An 18,631-nucleotide genomic window follows, 5' to 3' on the forward strand; every position below is an offset into this window, starting at 1 on the left:
GGCATCTAAAATAACCTTTAAAAACCAGAGAATTTAAGATTAAAGCAAAAAATTAAACACAACATTTATGAGGAAAAAAATTTAAAGCTAAAAAACCCGTGTAAAACACTGTAACCCATCTCTCTCTTGCTTTCTCCATGGAATTTCAGGACTAAACCCACACGTTATATTAAAAACTGACCTTACAGCAAAACTAAACACAGTTATTTGCTATCCTTACCACATTTCCAGGATTACAGTATTACAAAAATGTCCATCTCCCAATGACCTCTGCAGCCAAAGGTCACTGGGAGATGGACAAGTCACCATCCCACACTGAACTGGCAGGGTTCAGGCAACTTACCTGACTTCATCCCAAAATGGTATGACCCCAGGAGATTTTCTCAAACTGCAGGTAGTGTGCACCACTGTGTAACTACAGTATGTGTGTGTGCACACCCACTGCTGAACGTACACATCTACAGCAGAGATTCATTCCGTGTTATAACCTAAGGTACTGCTGCGTGGTCTGTGCCATCAACATTACAGGAATACGATGGAGCAAGTCTCTACAGAAATGATGTGACTGACACATACTCTAAAAACTCATCCGTAGGAAGAAACATTTCAGCACATAAAAGCCAAATAGTAGGGCTGACAGCTATGTCTTGCATGTTATAAAACAGAATCAATTACTGGGACAAATTGAAAGGTTTGAGTGTATTTTCATATCTCCTGGAACAGCAAATGTCACAGAGGGTAAAGAGTGCAAACACTGGGAAATGCTCAAGGGAGCAGAAAGCTGAAATACTTACATCATGAAGAGGATATGCAGCTGTATACGTGCCATTGTTTAGCAGTCTCTTAATCCCAAATTTTTTCTTCCCTTCTTCTGTTCCATATGGGCAACGTGTAAGAATATAATTAACCTGAGATTCAAGAATGAGAATTTCAGACCTCTCCTAATCTAAGGCTATTCAACAGAAACCTATGATAGATGTGCACTGTGTATAATCTGCAGGAACAACATGCAAAAGCACAAAGTATTTTTTCAGAAGGCCTTATCTCATATAAGAATAGTGGGGGCACAGTTGCCTTGCAGACATCCAGAAGATCAGTTCCAACAATTATTTTATATTTCTATGCAAGATGCACAGGTACCCAGGCCTCTCTGTATTTACCTTGGTTACCAAGGTTTCCATGCTCACTCCTTCCTTACATCAATATTTCCACGGGGCCGTGTAAATCTACCTGTAAACATAAGTAGCCAAATTCACATACGTACTATTCTGTTTCTCATGGATGGTGAGAAGAAAGTGCTCTCATCATTAATGAGGTACAGCTCCTGCTTGTCCTTGCTGAATGGTGCTGTGAAATAATCCGGCTCAGGGTGCATCACCTTCTCGGGCAGCCTCAGTGGGAAAAGCACACAGTCCAGGGGGTTCTCCACCATGGGGGGAATGTCGTTTTCCCTGATGGGAACTTTAATGTTCAGCACTTCTGCATATGTGATCAGAACCTCCCATGGTGCATGGATCTTCACAAAAAAAATCTTGCCATCTTCAGATTCCTGCTCCAGAAAAGTTAAATCAGACATTACACCACACTGTGTTTTATTGCAAGATTTATGGGAATATTTTTCATATAAAACATCTTGCCTTTTACATATTTTTAGAGTATTTAAAAACAAAGTAGAAGGGAATAGAAGGACTTTGCGTGTGTGTAAGCTTATCTGAGTGGTTGGTTGTTCCTAAAAATAACCTTTGCACTACTAAAAGCTCACAAAGGCTTTTCAAACTATAATAACCTCATACACTGAAGCCTAACAATTCTCATTATACTGGAAACATGAAGAATAATCTTGTCACAGGCCTCATGTAACATGTATGTTCTTCTAGTGCTACTCTGCATTCACAGCAGAAGTTGGCAATCAGAAGGGTTTTTAATATTGCTCAATGAATTCCCTAGCTATGGACGTTACAGAGCCTCAACTTCATCAAGAGTTATTTTACTCAACTCAGCCTCTGGCATGCTGACTCCACCAGTCGAAATCGCACAGTCCTCCAGTTATTACAGCAAACAGTACCACTAATCAAACATGCTCAAGGTTACAGGGTCCTTCCTCATAATCACAACATCCAGTGGGCACAGCTAATCCATTCACTGCCTTCCAAACTTGTTACTCATTGTTAGGTTGGATTAAAATCAACTGCAAGCATACCTCCCATTTATGTGGATATAAACCAAATCACAGCTATTTTGCCTTCTTGTTATGAAAGCAAAAACAAAAGTTTCCTCTTGAATCAAAATTATTCTGCTTCCACAATTCTTATCAATGTATCTGGAAAAAGCACTCAAATAAACATATTAACCTTGTTTCCCCTAAATCAATCACATGCCAATGAAATCCATGAGTATAATTTATAATATTTCTCAGAGAAAGAAAGTGGTTTATTGATTTCCAAGTCCTATTCTTTCTGGTCCTAATTTTTTTTTTTTTTTTGTTACCTTCTTGTCTTCGGTTTCTAGCTCCAAGCCAGCCTTTTGCAGGTTGCTCTCAAATTCTTTTCTCCTTTCCTGAAGAGAAACAAAGACACTTTAGTTACTGATGAAGTTAACAATTAATTGATCACTCACCGATGACCGACTGGGTTTCACTTCTCTCAGCTGCCCTGATGACAACCCCTTAAGGCTACATGGAAGCAGACAAAAACTAGCCAACACATACCAGGCCACTTTCTAGTGAGGACCAGCTTTGTGATGGGAACCCACCAGGATACTGACTAGCCACAGGGCACCCACTGGGGAGAAAAAGGCTTCTTCTGGGCTATCTGGGTCAGCAGAGAAGCAGCTGATGTCTTGTGTCTTGAGCACTTCTGACTTCAGGGGGCTGGTATGTGGGGTGTGTTTAAGCTTAGCTATATTTCCAAGAGAAAGATGAGAAGAAAAATTCTGGAAGCACGTGGAAGACTGAGTGCTTACAGCTTCATCCATCTATTTCATCTATTTATTTTGTATATTTAGTTATACAATTACATCCGATACAGACATTCAAGTACTGATTACAGACAATTCAAACAGTATTTCACAAACATCACTGATAAGACCAACAAATCACTGCATGTGCTTAGCTTGCATGAAGTCAGCATGGACTTCATGCAGAGATAACAAACCTGCCCCTGGCAGTGTGTGGTGGCTGCATGACCTCTGTGAGCTTGATATTCTTCTTGAACTCTTTTTTTTTCCAAAGTAATTCCTAAGTCATGTCTTTAGGCAAGAACATTTTCTTCCTCTCCTTCTCTGTATAATTTTTGCTCATATTGAGAGACTATTAATTTCCTCTTAATTATAGAAAATTTGCTAAAGAACTCCAGAATAACAATACATTAAGCCAAATATTGAGCCCTATCCTCTTTAAAATGCACAAGCTAGACACAAATTTATTTCTAGCTAAACCCTGCCATGCTGTCTAATGTTTCTTCTACTGAAAATCTTAAATTACAGTTTTCAAACATACTTTAAAAACCCCAAAACACAATAGTTTTCAACCAGTTTTCTTTTCCTGCATGTCAGTGAGGAGTAGACTGCCATTTTTGCATTTCAGTTTGCATAACCCACTCAGACAAATGAATGCAGACTGAAGAATAGCTTTCATAGCCCTCAGATGTTTTCCTGTGTCAGTGGCCTGGACTATATAAACTTGTGAATATGATAACTCCTGAGTTCTAGCACATGTTGGGGGCAAAACCAGTTCTGTGCACTATTTTTCCTACAAATCTGCCTAAATGCACCTGTGTAAACATGTCAGAGAACTCTGGTTTGCTGACATGATAATCAGATAGAGAACAACACAACTAAAAGGTGATTTAAGAATGTATGTTGTTATAGAACAGCTGACATCCAAGCCTAGTATCCAAAGCTATATGCTACGCTGGATTACCTTTTCTCCTAACAAAGCACACTGGTGTGTATTCTTTCTCCAGCAAACACTGGAAGAGAGCCAAGCATGTCAGCTCAGAGGCTGCTCTGCCACCAGACACCAGCCAGCTTCTTTCCAGCTGTGCAGCACAGCAGCAGACAGAGCCAAAGGGTCTGGCCCCATCTTATCTTTCCTTACAATACACTTAGTGTGACAAACTGCAGTGCTCTAATAGAAATTATGCTCTTTTAACAACCTTGCTCTTCTCTCACAAGCCCTCTCCTGAAACCCATGCAATGTACTATACTTTACAGTTAATGGGAAAAACATTTTTAAAAGGAAATCAATCTGCTGGAGAAAAAAATAAAAATCCTCCCTCTTTTCTTGCCCAATACTGGATTTCTTCATGTCACCATCAAAGGCTTACAATGGACAAAATGTATCCTTGGATCAGAGCTGGTTGTTCTTAATGTGTACTTAGAATTTTAAGCTTACTGCCCCAAACCTGATAAACTATCTCTGATGCATATATTTCTGACTCTTCTGTAGATGCCAATCTGCAGTCAAAGAGGCAGGAGGGAAGCTCTGTAAGTCATCCCATCCACCATATTATGTGGGTATCTCACATAATGTGGGATAAGCACAGACTAACTTTATCATTTAACATGTGCTGGGCTGTAATGAACCATCCCACTAAGATTAAAAAAGGAAGATCCAAAGTCCAGCAGTACTATTATGCCCAAAGCAAATACAACACTGCATAATCAGGTACCTAGGGAAGAGAGATATCTTCTATAAACCTGACTGTGATAACAGTGCTGGTACAACAACAGCAAGGTCCAGCTCCTGGTGGGTCCCTTCTGACTAGCATATTCTGTGATTCTTTAACTGTGAATTCCTGGCCCTGCACAAGACATTCCAAGAGTGACACTGTGCTGGGAAGCCTGTTCCAGTGCCCAACCACCCTCAGGGTAAAAAACTCTTAGCTCCTAATACCCAACCTAAACCTCTCCTGACTCAGCTTCATGCCACTCCTTTGAGTCCTGTCACTCACTGGTCTCAGAGAGAAGAGATCGGTACTTCTCCCTCCTCTGCCTTACAAGAAAATTGTACACTGTGATGAGGTTCCCCTTGGTCTCCTCTTTTCCAGGCTGTACAAACCAAGTGCCTTCAGCTGCCTCTCATAAGGCTTCCCCTCAAGGCCCCTCACCAACCCCGTGGCCCTCTTTTTGGACTCTCTCAGCCTCTGTCTTTTTTTATATTATGGTGCCCAAAATCACACACAGAACTCAAGGTGATACTGCCTCAGCTCAGAGCAGAGCAGGACAATCTCCTCCCTTGCCTGGCTGGTGATGCTGTGCCTGATGCCCCCCTAAGACAGGGCTGGCCCTCCTGGCTGCCAGGGCATTGCTGACTCATTGAACTTGATTGTTGTGGATCCCTTCCAACACAGAATATGCTGTGACTCCTTCTGCACTACCAGCCAAACTTCTGCAAAGCTGCATGGTGTGGTCTGAGTTCAGACTGAGCCCAGCTTCCAGCCACTCCTGCAGACCTGGGGGTGCACCTGCTAACAGGGCTAACAGCAGCAACAAGCATCTGATACCTGCTGCCCGTGCCTCCCTAACTCTGGCCTGGCTGGTACCTCTAAGAAAGCAGAGGTTTCTGTCTGAGACGATGAAAACCGGGAAAACAACTCAATAAAATTTCATTCTCTATCACTGTACCCCACTGGGGACAGGGGACTTTGCTTCCAGGCAGCATAGGAGTGGAGTTACTTTGCACAGAGATCTATCCTAATGCTCTGTATTTCTTGTGAAGACATATATTTATGGACAATAAGGATTATGTCATGGTCATACATCAATAATTTGTTAGATACTTTTATAAATTCTATTAGTTTTTTCATGTTCATATACATTTCATATGGTGGTGAAGCACTTCCACAAATGTTTGAGGCTTTAAGGAATAATATTGTCTCAAAAAATTGTAATCCTAATTTTTGTTCAGAGACCTTTGTGGTTTGGATCTATTGATGTAGCTTATAGAATGCAAGTTCAAAACAGCTGAAGGCAAGTTCAAAACAGCATTCCAGCTGAAGCTGGAATGTATCTGGGAATATCAAAAAAGTTGAAAGTTGTTCTGCATGAAACTAAGGGAGAAGATGAACAGACTGTCTCTTACATCTGTATCAGGGCTATGCTGAAACACACAAAGTTATTTACCCCATTCTTAGAAATGCAGAATAAAGCTGTTTCCTTGAGACTAGGAAAAAAAAACCCTTTGTCACAACTGTTATTCCCCTCGTATAAACACTTCTATTCTTAGCTGTTCCATTTTACTGCATCATTGTACTACCATAAAAGAAACATTTCTTTCTATGATAACTGTACAATAGCAAGCACAGTGTATGTCAGACAAATTCCAGAGGCTGCAGTTCATCAATATTTAAATCTTGCTACCACAAAGACAACAGCACAGTACTTGCATGCTAAGAAGTCTCCACTAATTTATGAACTTCCTAATTTCATAAAGACCTATGGCGAACATAACTGTAGGGCATATGCAGATGTCCCATGAACTGTGTAAAAAAAATTGCTATCTCCATGACTGTTTGTCCAGCGACCACAGAATTTATCTACACAGCCAATGACCTTCCTCCATGAGGCCATAAACTATTTTGCAAGGAACAAACATACACACAATTAAATATCACAAGACTTAATGGGGATGTTAATGCCTTCTGAGAGACAGAGATATTCTCCAAGGAAGTGCATTTTTATGTCAAAGAGGAAGGACAATATTAGCTACTAACTCTTGGGCTTTTTCCCACGTGAATCCTTCAGTCAATAATGACACCCATGGACATGGAGTCTGGTTTGGCAGAGATTCCTACTATCCCCTAATGAGCCATAAATCAGTGAGAAGGAAACTGCTGCACACAACATGAGTGAGTGACTAGACGACCATCTGACTCACTTTCCTTCCCACTTGAAACATAACCTGAATAGTATTCATTTCTTCCCTCATTGTAATTAATTCTAATATGATTAAAGGAAAAGTTTAAGAGTTGCTTTGACAACTTTTGTTTGGGTATCTTTCTTCTCTCTGCACTGAATGGACTTCTTTTCCTTCTTTTTGAAATGCATTTTGCTCCAGGGGAGAAGAAAGCATCTAGCTAGGGGGGGAAGAAAACAAGGAAACATCTAGCTAGGAGTACAGCTTGACAAAGAGTCAGAGTGAGTTTGAAAAGCATGCTTGCATATAAACCTATGGTATCATAGCTATCAGATAACCTGGCCTCCCAAGAAAATCTTTGGAATATGGCTAGCTGAGCAAAGCTGACTGAGATGCTTACTCTGGGAAAAGCATCAAACAGAGACATGACAAATTTTTCGATATTTTTCCGTAGTAAGAGTAGGATAGAGGGGCTGTGTTCTTACCCTAGACTGTATTTGGATGCAAGGACAGGCAGCAAAAGTTCTTAATGAAAACAGTATTTTTTTTCATCAAAGAGTGAAAGCAATATGCAATTTTTTTAACAACCTAATCCTGTAGTATTTTTCCAAAGGAAATTTGAATTTTTAATTATGAAATACTTCAATATGACAAGATGAAGACTGTAACTGTTCCTTGCTTCAAAGACCAATAGTTTTGATCATGATTTTGTCATAAGCATTGGTATAATTAGTTTTCTTTGGATACCCTTATCTTTCAGAAAAATACGATTACCTGAGAATGTAATTTTTTTGTATCTCTCCTTTTTAATTTTTTTTTGATCATGAATAAACTTTGGAATTTTATATTGCAGAGACTAGTTTGTAAATGTAACCTCTCCTGACGCTGAAAGAAGGCAGTGAATACAGAGAAAAAACAAATTTAAATCCTTATTTTTAAAAAATATTGTGCTTTATATAAATTTTTTTGTCTTGACTGCCTCTTGTTATACTGGATTTTTTACATAGCTTGAACTTATGTTAGCCAAGTGAGACTTTATCTGTCAGTGTGAGCATGTAACAAACAGGTGTCATTAACTGATTCCATCTGACCTATTATTACCATTCAGGCAACTGGGTCTTGCTGGCAAGTTCAAAGATAATCACTAACTGACATTTTAGAGAAAGTTTGGTTTTGTGCTCTGTTGCATAGGAGGGCTCTTATCAAAGTCACTTTAAATATTCTTCTAGAAGAATGAACACACATATGCAGACAGTAGGTCAAACACAGGGAAAAGCTCCAGGAGGACATGCTGTGTTTGTGTTACTCAAGAGTACATTTTAAGAAGAGTCTCAGAAGTGTTAAAGAAAAACTGCACTGAGTCTTGGAGCTAAGAATCTATTTCTCCTCTAGCTACAGTCAAAGGGTATGAAAAATTAGTCATTGCTGAATCTTGTTCGGATGACCTTTGCTTATTTAGACGAATAATCCTCCTTTATTTGAAAGTATTTACAGGTGCAAGTATTTACAAATATTTCTCCATAGTCTTAGCTAGACTGTTAAATGAAGAAGCAAAATAATTTGGATTACTTTTCTCCATTGTATAATATATTGCTCAGCCTAAGAAATGAAGAGTGATCAATTCAATAAACATAAACGCAAGAATCTAATAAAACTGGATCCTGACAAACAACAGTAAATTACACAGAAATGTTCATACATGGGATTGCTTTTCACATAGCTACAGATTTTTAGGTAAATTCTATTCCAGATGAGTCTAGTGATCTGAAAGGGTTAGTAATTGATATCCATCTTATTATAAATAAAAATGAAGACTTCAAAAAGACAAACTTACCAACTTTTTTTCCCATTCCTTATTAAGATCTTCCACATAGGAGAGAACAAAATCAATTCTCCTGACACCATCCCTGAAGAAAATAGAATCTTTGCTTTGATGTCTTTTATCAATCTGTAGAAGATACAGGCATATGAATTAAAAAAACAAGCACTGCTGTTTCTCTAAAATATCACAGAATGCAAAGGAGTTCTCCCATATTGCCACAGTTCTTCAGTTTCTTTACAGCTGAAGATATATCTGGGCAAGCTTTAACAAGGGCTACATCTAGTTTGAGTAATTGCAAAATTAACTGCATATGTCTGCAAGCATTACATGTAAATAACTGGTACAGGAAAAATAAATATATATATATGTTAGTGTAGCAATACTTGTGAATACTTGAAGCAGGTAGCAAAAATGTAAATTCCATGCATTTTCCTCTACATAGCAACATTCACTAAATCAACCACCACAGAGACGTATGTCCCAGCAATGACCACACATAAAGATAGTTCACAAAAATACAGGGGTGATGTTTCAACATTGAGTATTTAGTTTCATGGGAAAAAAACCACACCTAATAAACGATATCAAAATAATAGGGTAATTAGTATTCCAACTGATCTATTAAAGGTCGTATTTTAATTTACCAACATGCCAGAATGTCTTAGTAACAACACCCACTTTTTTCACTATTAGGCCACGGTAATTAATGTTAGGCAAATAAAAGACCCCACTCTCCTAGGGAAGTTAACTCATTAGGTAATATTGTTTATTATCGCATCGATATTCAGCTCTATCAAATCACATACAAGACGTACAGCAAAGCGCCTTCTATAGAAGTGAATATTCTAGTTTAAATGTAACTCGGTGCTGAGGAAAATTGCTGTTACTTTTTCAACCACACCTATCAGCAAAAGTGTATTTGTATATGGCTGAATTGGGATTTTATTTTATTAGAGCAGGACCAAAAGACAGTATTATGTCTCTGTCTTTTCCCTCTCATACCATGCATGTGTTCCCTGAGAAAGCACAGAATATTTATTTGTAACTGTGAACCTTGCTCGCAGTTAACAGAAGGCGCCACACAGTGAAGCATGTTACTACTGCAGCATACAAGCCACTTGCAATCGCATTGATCACTGCTTTACCCTCAGACGTCGCTTCAGGAACAGATTATATTTCCTTCCACTCTGCTGGAATAACCAACAAGTAGTTAGCAGGCCCACTGTTTCTCTCCAAGAATCAACTGCTTCAAGCACGTACACCCCCCAACTACAGTGAGCAAGAAATCCATGTCCTTTAAAGCTAGGAAAAGCCTCTAAACATCAGAAAAACACAAGCGCCTGCAAATAATGTGACTATCATGTCTTTTTTATTAAAGGCAAGCTGGGCTGGAATCCGTTTGGACAGTAAATGTTTTAAGACAATGGCTTCTATAATACTACTTGCTATCATCTGCATACTTCAGCAGAATTTAAAAAAAGCACTAAGAAAGTGGTTATGAGTGTAAAGCAAAGATACCAAAACACTGGCTCATGAACAGTGCATGCATGTTTCTGTAATTGGCTGGACCCACTGGGACATAAAACAACAAATGACAACCGTGTAATTCCAGAGCTGAAAAAATTACAAGTAATAATATCCACATAATTCATGAGCTCATTTTTAAATAGGCTGAAATTAAATAAAAATAATTGAAAATCCTATTGTTCCACAGTGTTGCACAACTTCATGCATCTTCACTAGACACATTAGTAACTGCTGAAATTAGACACTTGAAGCAGCCATGTATTATCAAGAACTCCTGTATTCCTATCCTAGCCCTGGGGGAGCTACAAAACACTGTCGCAAATCAATGCAGCACAAAAAAAGCTAAAACAAATTACTTCCTGAAAATGCTGCCGTCCATTCTTTGCTTTGCCTCTTCAGCAATTTTGTTAAGGTTTTTTGTTGTTTATGTTCTTGAGAAATATTTACAGCAGATCAATTAGACTACTTTGTATGGCTGAAATCAGGACAGCTACCACAGAAATGCTTTTGCTTCCAAATGCAGTACATCATCTTTCATGATTAAATGGCTCACAAAAATCATGGAATCCAAGAGCAGAAAAGAAAAAGCATTTTTCTATTCTATTTTGTACTTACAGGTTTAGGTCTTTCTTTGCAAATATGATTGTGTTTACATGCAAACTGCAAGTTCAGATACTAAGTGAACCAAGTTAAAACAGTGCACAGAACTATGCCAACATCTGTATAGAATCACCAGTACTGTAATTATTCAGCATTACAGTAAGTAAACACCAACGTACATTCTAACAACTTAAAATGTTAGCTATTGCCCCAACCACTGATTGAAAAAAGACAGGGACTTCACATGACTTCATTCAGTGCACAGAAGTTGTTCTAGTGCACTAAATTCATATACACAAAGAAGAAATAAAAAATAAGCAATACTTACAAAAAAAAGCTCCTGCGGAAGGAGCACCCCAAATTGTTTGACTTGCATACGTATAATTAGACTATTCAATACAATTGAAGAAGTATTTTATCTTTACTGCCATCAAAATTTGGTCATTTTTTAAGATGGATCAGAATCCTCAGTAATTAAAGGTCTGACTATCAATTTAAGAAGATGCAGTAGCCATTGTCAGATCTGCTTTTAGAAGGGTAATACTTATCACTTCTTTCTCCTTCTGGAGATTCTCCTTTGAGATATAGGATTATTCATTGCGGATAGTGACAGGCCGGCTTATTAAACCCATAAATTATTCCTTTCCATTTTGCTGCATTTGGATTTCACAAGGAGAACAAGAGCAGTCTTGCACATTCATGAAGGATTGTGCATACATGTGCGCTTACATGTTTAATGTGTATAAAAAGCTTGTAATTTGCATTGATTCTATCAGTGAATCATTAAACATTTGTACATCTTATTTCTTAACAGCTCTTTCCAGAACTACATAAATGCAGTTAGAGATCCTCAACAACCTGCAGTTATTAAATGAAGGTACACCTCATCACAGAAAATATTCAGAAATATCTTCCTCCTGCAATACAAGTAACCAAATTAAAACTTCCCAACACAGTACAGATAGCAAGCTAAAGCTTTTTAGTAATTATGTTACACCCAATAAGGAACTACAGAAGAGATGGAGCCCCGAGGCATATGGTGAAAACTCAAGAAGCAACAACCACAAGTCACAACAGGAGAAATTCCTACTGAACAAGAGGCTGTGGTTGAGTACATCAGATTGGGTACAACAGATTGCCCAGAGTGACTGCACAATCTCCATCCTCAGAGATAGCACAGCCTGATTAAGCTAGGACAGGACTGATCTGCACTGACTGTGCAACCTGATCTACATTTGAAGCCAGCGCTGCCTTGAGTAGCCATCCAGAGGTCCCCTCCAATCCAAGGTCACTGTACAATTCTATGCAACCACATTACTGCAAACATTCAGCATTTACAATGGCTTTCAAAATGTCAAATAAATCCATCAACTACAAAGCAAGTTACAAAACCCATCTGTTCAAAACACAAATAATGCCCTCCTGTTATCCTGTAACAGCTTTCCAGACTCATTAGTCTAGTTATCTCACTAAGAACTGTGACCACCCAGCTTGTGGACAGATGCTAATTGACTGCTGTAATGGTTTATCAGGAAGAGATAAATTTTCTTTTCATGTGGCATAAGTGCAAACTAACAGGATTCATATGGTATTATATCAATAGCTATAGTTGTTCTATATTTGATGATTTCTCTCTAGACACCCAGCAGAGGCTGGGGTATTGGACCATGTCCAAGCACCTAGGCTTGCAATCCTCACCTCAGACACAACCCAAAGCCCTGCAGTAGGAAACCCTGACTCAACAGGACAGGTAACAGGACAGACCAAGATGTCAGCAAGCAAACAAAGCGCAGCTCAAGATGAAGTAAGGCTGTAAGAGCCCATGGTCTGTTCTGCCCAGACTGGCTTGGGCACGGTGTGTAAATGCTGGCTGGCAGCCCCACACACACCCAGATCCCCGAGACCTGCTTTCAGCGCTGCTGAATGCTTGCTGAGGAGCCCTTGGCTGCCCTGCTCCACAGGTGCCTCTGAGACACCGCCCGGGGCCAAGGCAAACAGTCAGGCACAGGAGCTGGAGAGGCAAAGCAGCTGCTGGAAGTGGCAGCAACCACCAACACTGGCACAGATGCTGATTCAGTGCTTCAGAGAAGGACTGCGGGCTGCAGCTGAGCCACGGGCACCGTGCTAAATGCCTCTGCGGCCTCGCCTGCCGCCCTGGCACACTGACAGTGCGCCTTGGCAGTGTGGGCAGCTACCCCGTGAGGGGTTAGTGGTATCACAGTACCCAAAACACAAACATGCTTTGCAGATCGTACTTTAATTATTTAATTCCAGATGTTTTTATGGGACTCTGAGGGATTTCTATTTCTGGTTATCCATCCAACAGGAAATCTATCCTTTCAGGTCACTTAGCACACCCCTCACCTTGGCATGGAGCTTCCTACAAAATACACTCTGCCACTAAATATCCCAGCCCTCTCTATGCCTCTAAGACAGGGAAACTTGTCCTAGAGCAATACCTTTCAGATTATTATTTAGTCAGAAAACTGCAAGTTCCTTATGTTTAGAAGCACCCTTCCCAAATTCAGTGCCTCAGACCTCAAAGTTTCCCAAGTGTCCAACCCCACAGAGCAGGGACGGCAGGCTCAGACCTGAACACCCTTCCCCTTTTATTTTTGTATCTTGTACCTTTTTTGTGGGAAGGTGGTTTAGAGCTGCATTTTCAGTGAAAAAAGCAGTAACCAATACCAAGCAGAGATGGAGGAACCCATTAGTTTCATTAATTACAGCACAGGGAAGCACCTCTGGCTGTAACTAATAAGACAGACTAGATGTCACATTAATACCATGGAATGATTTTTATGATCCCCCATCAGCATATCAAGGCATTACATTATCATAGCTGTACATTACCAGGCAAAAAAACTACCTGAAACTACAATATTCAACTGATTTATAACATTTTGCTGGCTTAAAAGATACACTCTGCAAACAAAATATTTATTTTATTAACTGCATACGTTTGATAATCACACAGCAAGTTAGATGTAAAACAGACACTGTAAAAACCCCAAAGAACTACATTAAAACACAACTAGGTAATTTATGAATTAGCAATCTGCAGCAGAAGAACTTGCAGAGTACAAAAATGGGCAAAAATATAAGGTTTGAAAGCTGAATCAAAATACAAGAAAAGTCTCCATAACCGAAAGGGCAGAAAATATTCAATGGCTTAAAAAACAAAGTTATCACCTTCATTTAGCTACCCAGTTTGCATGGAATATTTTTATACTCCTTCTTTCCACTGAAATAAAACATGCTACAGGAAAAACACATGGCTTTAAGTGCTGCTATGCTAAATATGAATATATATATTTATGCATATATATGGACTTAAACATAACTTTATAAATGCATATCAAAATTATATAAATGTATTTCCATAAGTCAAGTTCCTGGAAATACATTTACAGAACAAATATACAGGCAACTCTCCAGAAAATCAAAATGGCATATTTCTGGTTCATGCACTCAGTTCTCACTTTACCACAGACCCTTTCCATGAAGTTCTCATCATTATTCTTCCTTGAAGGAATCCATGCAACTGAAGAGCTTACTCACTTTAAAGATGTGTATTACCAACACTCTTAACACCACCCATCCCAATTTCTAGTTATACTTCATGCAGGCTATAAGGTTGCATACAAAACTATAACCTTTCCCACTCAAAGAAACACAAAGTCCCATGTATTTCTTGTAGCTAAAACTTGCAAGCTGCTTTTTTTACCTTCGCTCATGTTTCAATTTTGAGCCACATTAAAATCTGAAAGCTTGAAAACATGCATTTCAAAGCAGTTTAAGACACCAAGATATTTGCACTGAAATATGAATGCACATAAAAAGCCTCTCAGGATAAAAGAATACATTAAACAAGAACAGAACCAAGAAAAATAAAAAGTAAGCCAGGAGAGCGTACATGTTAATGGAAGACACCAGAGCCCAAAGTAAGCAAGCAGACAGTTTTAATACACCTCAGCATGTACTTCTTCAGTTATTTTAAACAACCTTTTGTACTTTTTCTCCATAAAACAATGATTATTTTAAGTTTTCTGATATATTTGAGAATTTATATAGTTATCTGTGAATTTCAGTAAGTGGCTATCCTGAGCCTTTCCTTATTATTTAATAAAAAAAAAAAGACGCAACATATTTCAAATGATGTCAGTGTTTGTTTCTTGCTCTTTAAAACATTTTAAAGTATCATGCTGACTCACAGAACCCTCAGGCCATCAAGATAAAAAGGAATCCCACATTTGTTAATAACACCAGAGTCAGAATACATCCTATATCCCATCAAACCAAAACAATGATAAAAAAAGCAAACTTTCCAGTTTTCACCACCCATCTCAACTTTTCAATTTTGTCTATTATCCTTTTGATTTATTTGAATTTATCTCTTAAGTAATCTCTAGAAATAAATGCAAAACCATGTTCATTTTTATCAACAGGAAAAAATTGGTTTTAGAAGGATGGCATCCTTGAAACTGGAAAATTTTCTGGTGAGGGACGTTTTGGCATACTGTAATAGAAGACGCCACACAAATTCATGCAAGGAAGCATGAATACTTCTTACTGCTTACCACTTGATGTTCAGGGATGAGTAAAGTAGTCTCAGTGCTGTTTAGGCCCTGCCAGTGGCATCACGGGAAAAACAATGTTGTTAGCGATGATGCAAAGGCTAATTCAGATTTAAAAGTAAAGGCTAATTCAGAAGAAACAGTGTAGTTCCTGGTGTAAATTGCTGAAAAGCTCTTCTGAGTGACACATGGATTTTCAGTCGAGACAGTCAGAATTTAAACCAACCTCAATTCTGCAGAGCAGGTTGGTCTCTAGCCTACAGTAACAACTTTTACATGGTCCATACTGATTTTTAAGCAGTAGTAATTACAATTTTTGATAAGAGCTAAACAGTATTCCTCATAATTTCCATTAGAAAAAATACAGTCTAAACAAGTTGGTACAGATTACCATTTATAAACTGGTGAAGAACACCTATTAATAGTACTCTTATTTATTTTGATCCCAAAGAGAGAAAATGTACACAGCATAGATGACTGGGCATTTGGAACAAATGTGATGCCCCTTACTTGGCTATTTTTTAACTACAAACTGAAATTATACAGTGTACACTAAACAAAAACGAATGCAGTGAGCCAAAGCCTTAATCTCACAGTGTAGACAAGGTAAATTGGTACCATTAATTGCAGCTATACCTAATGAGACTAGTGAGGGCTTCCCAGACTCCAGTTCTGATCCACAGCCAGTGAGGCCCTACCCTGATTTTAACTGTACAAGATCTGGGTGCTTACTGTTTTCCTGTATGTTGGTGTGGAGGCTGCTGCAACATCCTCAGGCCAGACTCCACACAGGTATGACAGACAGGACAAGAGCAGATCCTCTGCAGAGCACAGCCATCCTACACACACAGCCATCAGCTCTCTGGGGTCCTGGCCCACCACTGGGGCCTTGCAGCACCGATGGGCTTTGAGATCAGGTGCTGCTATTGGAATGGATAATGGCTTACAATACCTCAGCAGTTTCTCAGTATCTAATTCTGTTAGGCAATATCTTACCACACTTTTCTTTTGCCTTGCTTTTGTGTGCTTTAAACACAAACCATAGACAGATTTAAACAGTGCAACCAAACAGTGCAAGTCCATTATGAAAACACAATAACTCTCTGTGGAATTAAATTAACTTTCAATAGAAGCAGAATATTAACAGCATTTTATTATTATTGTATCATTTACTGGTTTAGAGTTGTAACATTTCAGAAAGTTTATTACTCCAAATGTAATTTTCATAAAGTACTGTTGATTATTTTTTAAATAATATTTTTGACTTTTATTACAGTTTTTCTTGAGAGAAATCACTAAGGTCCATTCCTGTCCTGGTTACACATCAAATACATCTTTACATTCTTTTTAAATGATGCCATGTCTGGGTATTTGCTTATCTAAGTCAAAAATGTCCTTTCAGAATGCAGTAAAATAAACAGAAAGATCGATCTGTTTTTTGGCAAGGAATCCCCCTGAGAAACAGTGCAAATATAAATAGCTGCACTGTGCTCTTACCATAGGATAGTCTGAACTGGGTTTAGAGGTCTAATCCTCCTGTCACTGATGTTACAGGAAAAATTTGCACTTTAGTAGAGGACTGAGGGCTGACACACTTAACTGGGATGTTTTTCTCCAATTATACACCATAAATACTTGCCATGGAAAGTACAGTACAAACTTAAGCCCGATGAAAGCACAGCCTTGCTTTTCAACGCTGCCCTGCGGCCCCTGACCTCTCCATCGCACACATTCCCCCCCATCCACTGGTACCCTTCCATCTGCCTTTATCCAGCCTCTCCATCCCCTACTCCTCCCACCCACTGCTCACCACCTCCCCCATGGTTAGATGCAAATACAGGCTTTAGCCACCCACTGGTCCTTGCTGCCCACACTGCTTCACTCACAGACATAATTTTACTGCATCTAGTGAAACACAAAGCTGTGAGGTGAAGACACACAGCTGGGAAAGGCCTTGTACTTTCCTATGCGTTCTGTTAAAAGCTTTCCTGTTAGTCATGGGATCGTACCCTGCTCAGTATAACTGTCAGAAATTAATTAGCTCAAGTCATTAGGATTAACTATTTTTAAACTGGTGCTCATACCTTCTCCTGCGCATTTCAGGCACTCTGATAGAAACACACTGCATTTTCATGCTATGCCAAAGTCTGTGTACAGCACAAAGGAGCTCCAGTGTTGGTAACACATGACATGCAAAACAGGAATCAACTCAAATAACCCATACAATTTATTGACATGAAAACTGAGAAGGTTGGCAATGGTGGCAGAAATATTGGACTGGTCCCTCTCACTCTGGAATCCACTCTCTTAAGTCTTTAATGCACTCTGGCTCTCCCCAAAACAGCTCTCATGTGTTTTTGTTAGACTTGGAAGAAATCTAGAAGTCTTTCTAGATTTTGAAACCAATTTGGTCCATCTTTGCAATATTAATAATGGTATCTTATGTTTCTCTACTTGAAGATCCACCAGTCTGAACTGAAAAATGAACGAGTATGGTAAGTAATGCACAATGTGATGGTGTTTCTTCAGAAGAAAAAACACATCAACCAATTAATTTGGAACACCTGCAGCACCTGCTGCTCTAAAGAAAACACAGCCTATGAGTCAAGCCATAATTGTGGTAAAAATGCATTGCTTTAATAAATTTGCCAATTTACTTCTGCTAACCAGGCTTAAATAAAGACAGCTTGTTCATACATTTTTTTATGATCAAGTGACATTATGGAAAATCCTGATTAACAGGAATTTTTAGCAAGCATTTTCTTGGTGTGAAATTAATAGAAAGGTAAACATTTAATGTATAACCGTGTGAAATCAATTCCTATCTCCTTACAGGCAGAACAGGGCACAGTTCCTGCAGTCTTACTCAGACAGTAGTGCCATCACCTGCCTTTTATGAGGTAGAGTCCACACGCACACCAAGCAAACATCTCAAATTACTCTGTGCTTCTTAACTGGAATAACAAATCTAGTATAGATGGACCTCTACAGATGTTGATGAACTACAAACTGGTGATTCAATTTTACACAAAAGCTCTACTAATTTTACATTTATTCCATCTGAATGGCATGAACTTTTACTATTAGAAAATGTAATACAAATTCAAATTTTTAACCTTTCCTCCAATAGTGAAATAACTGAGTGATCTTCTTTCCTCTAAGGCACAGGAACTCTGTTTTGCCAGTGTGTTTCAGCTTCATTTACTTATTAACCTGAATAACTAATTACAATCGCTGAGCAGACACACC

The 18,631-nt window shown here is 38.8% G+C and overlaps 1 protein-coding gene across 4 annotated transcripts in view; it reads right to left on the reverse strand.

Moving 5' to 3' along the window:
• Window positions 1–18,631, reverse strand: part of ANO5 (anoctamin 5) — a 58,570-nt gene that overhangs the window by 24,276 nt on the left and 15,663 nt on the right. For 2 of the 4 annotated variants that reach the window (XM_064426207.1, XM_064426206.1), the window contains 5 exons: window positions 15,386–15,433; window positions 8,691–8,804; window positions 2,488–2,556; window positions 1,265–1,549; window positions 795–908 (listed from right to left, as the gene is read on the reverse strand). In XM_064426207.1, coding sequence (XP_064282277.1) covers window positions 795–908; window positions 1,265–1,549; window positions 2,488–2,556; window positions 8,691–8,804; window positions 15,386–15,433 — 630 coding nt within the window. The remainder of the gene's footprint in view (window positions 1–794; window positions 909–1,264; window positions 1,550–2,487; window positions 2,557–8,690; window positions 8,805–15,385; window positions 15,434–18,631) is intronic. The other 2 variants (XM_064426209.1, XM_064426208.1) reach the window with 1 other exon arrangement.

Source organism: Passer domesticus, chromosome 6 (assembly GCF_036417665.1).
Source record: "Passer domesticus isolate bPasDom1 chromosome 6, bPasDom1.hap1, whole genome shotgun sequence".
Classification (NCBI taxonomy): Eukaryota; Metazoa; Chordata; class Aves; order Passeriformes; family Passeridae; genus Passer; species Passer domesticus.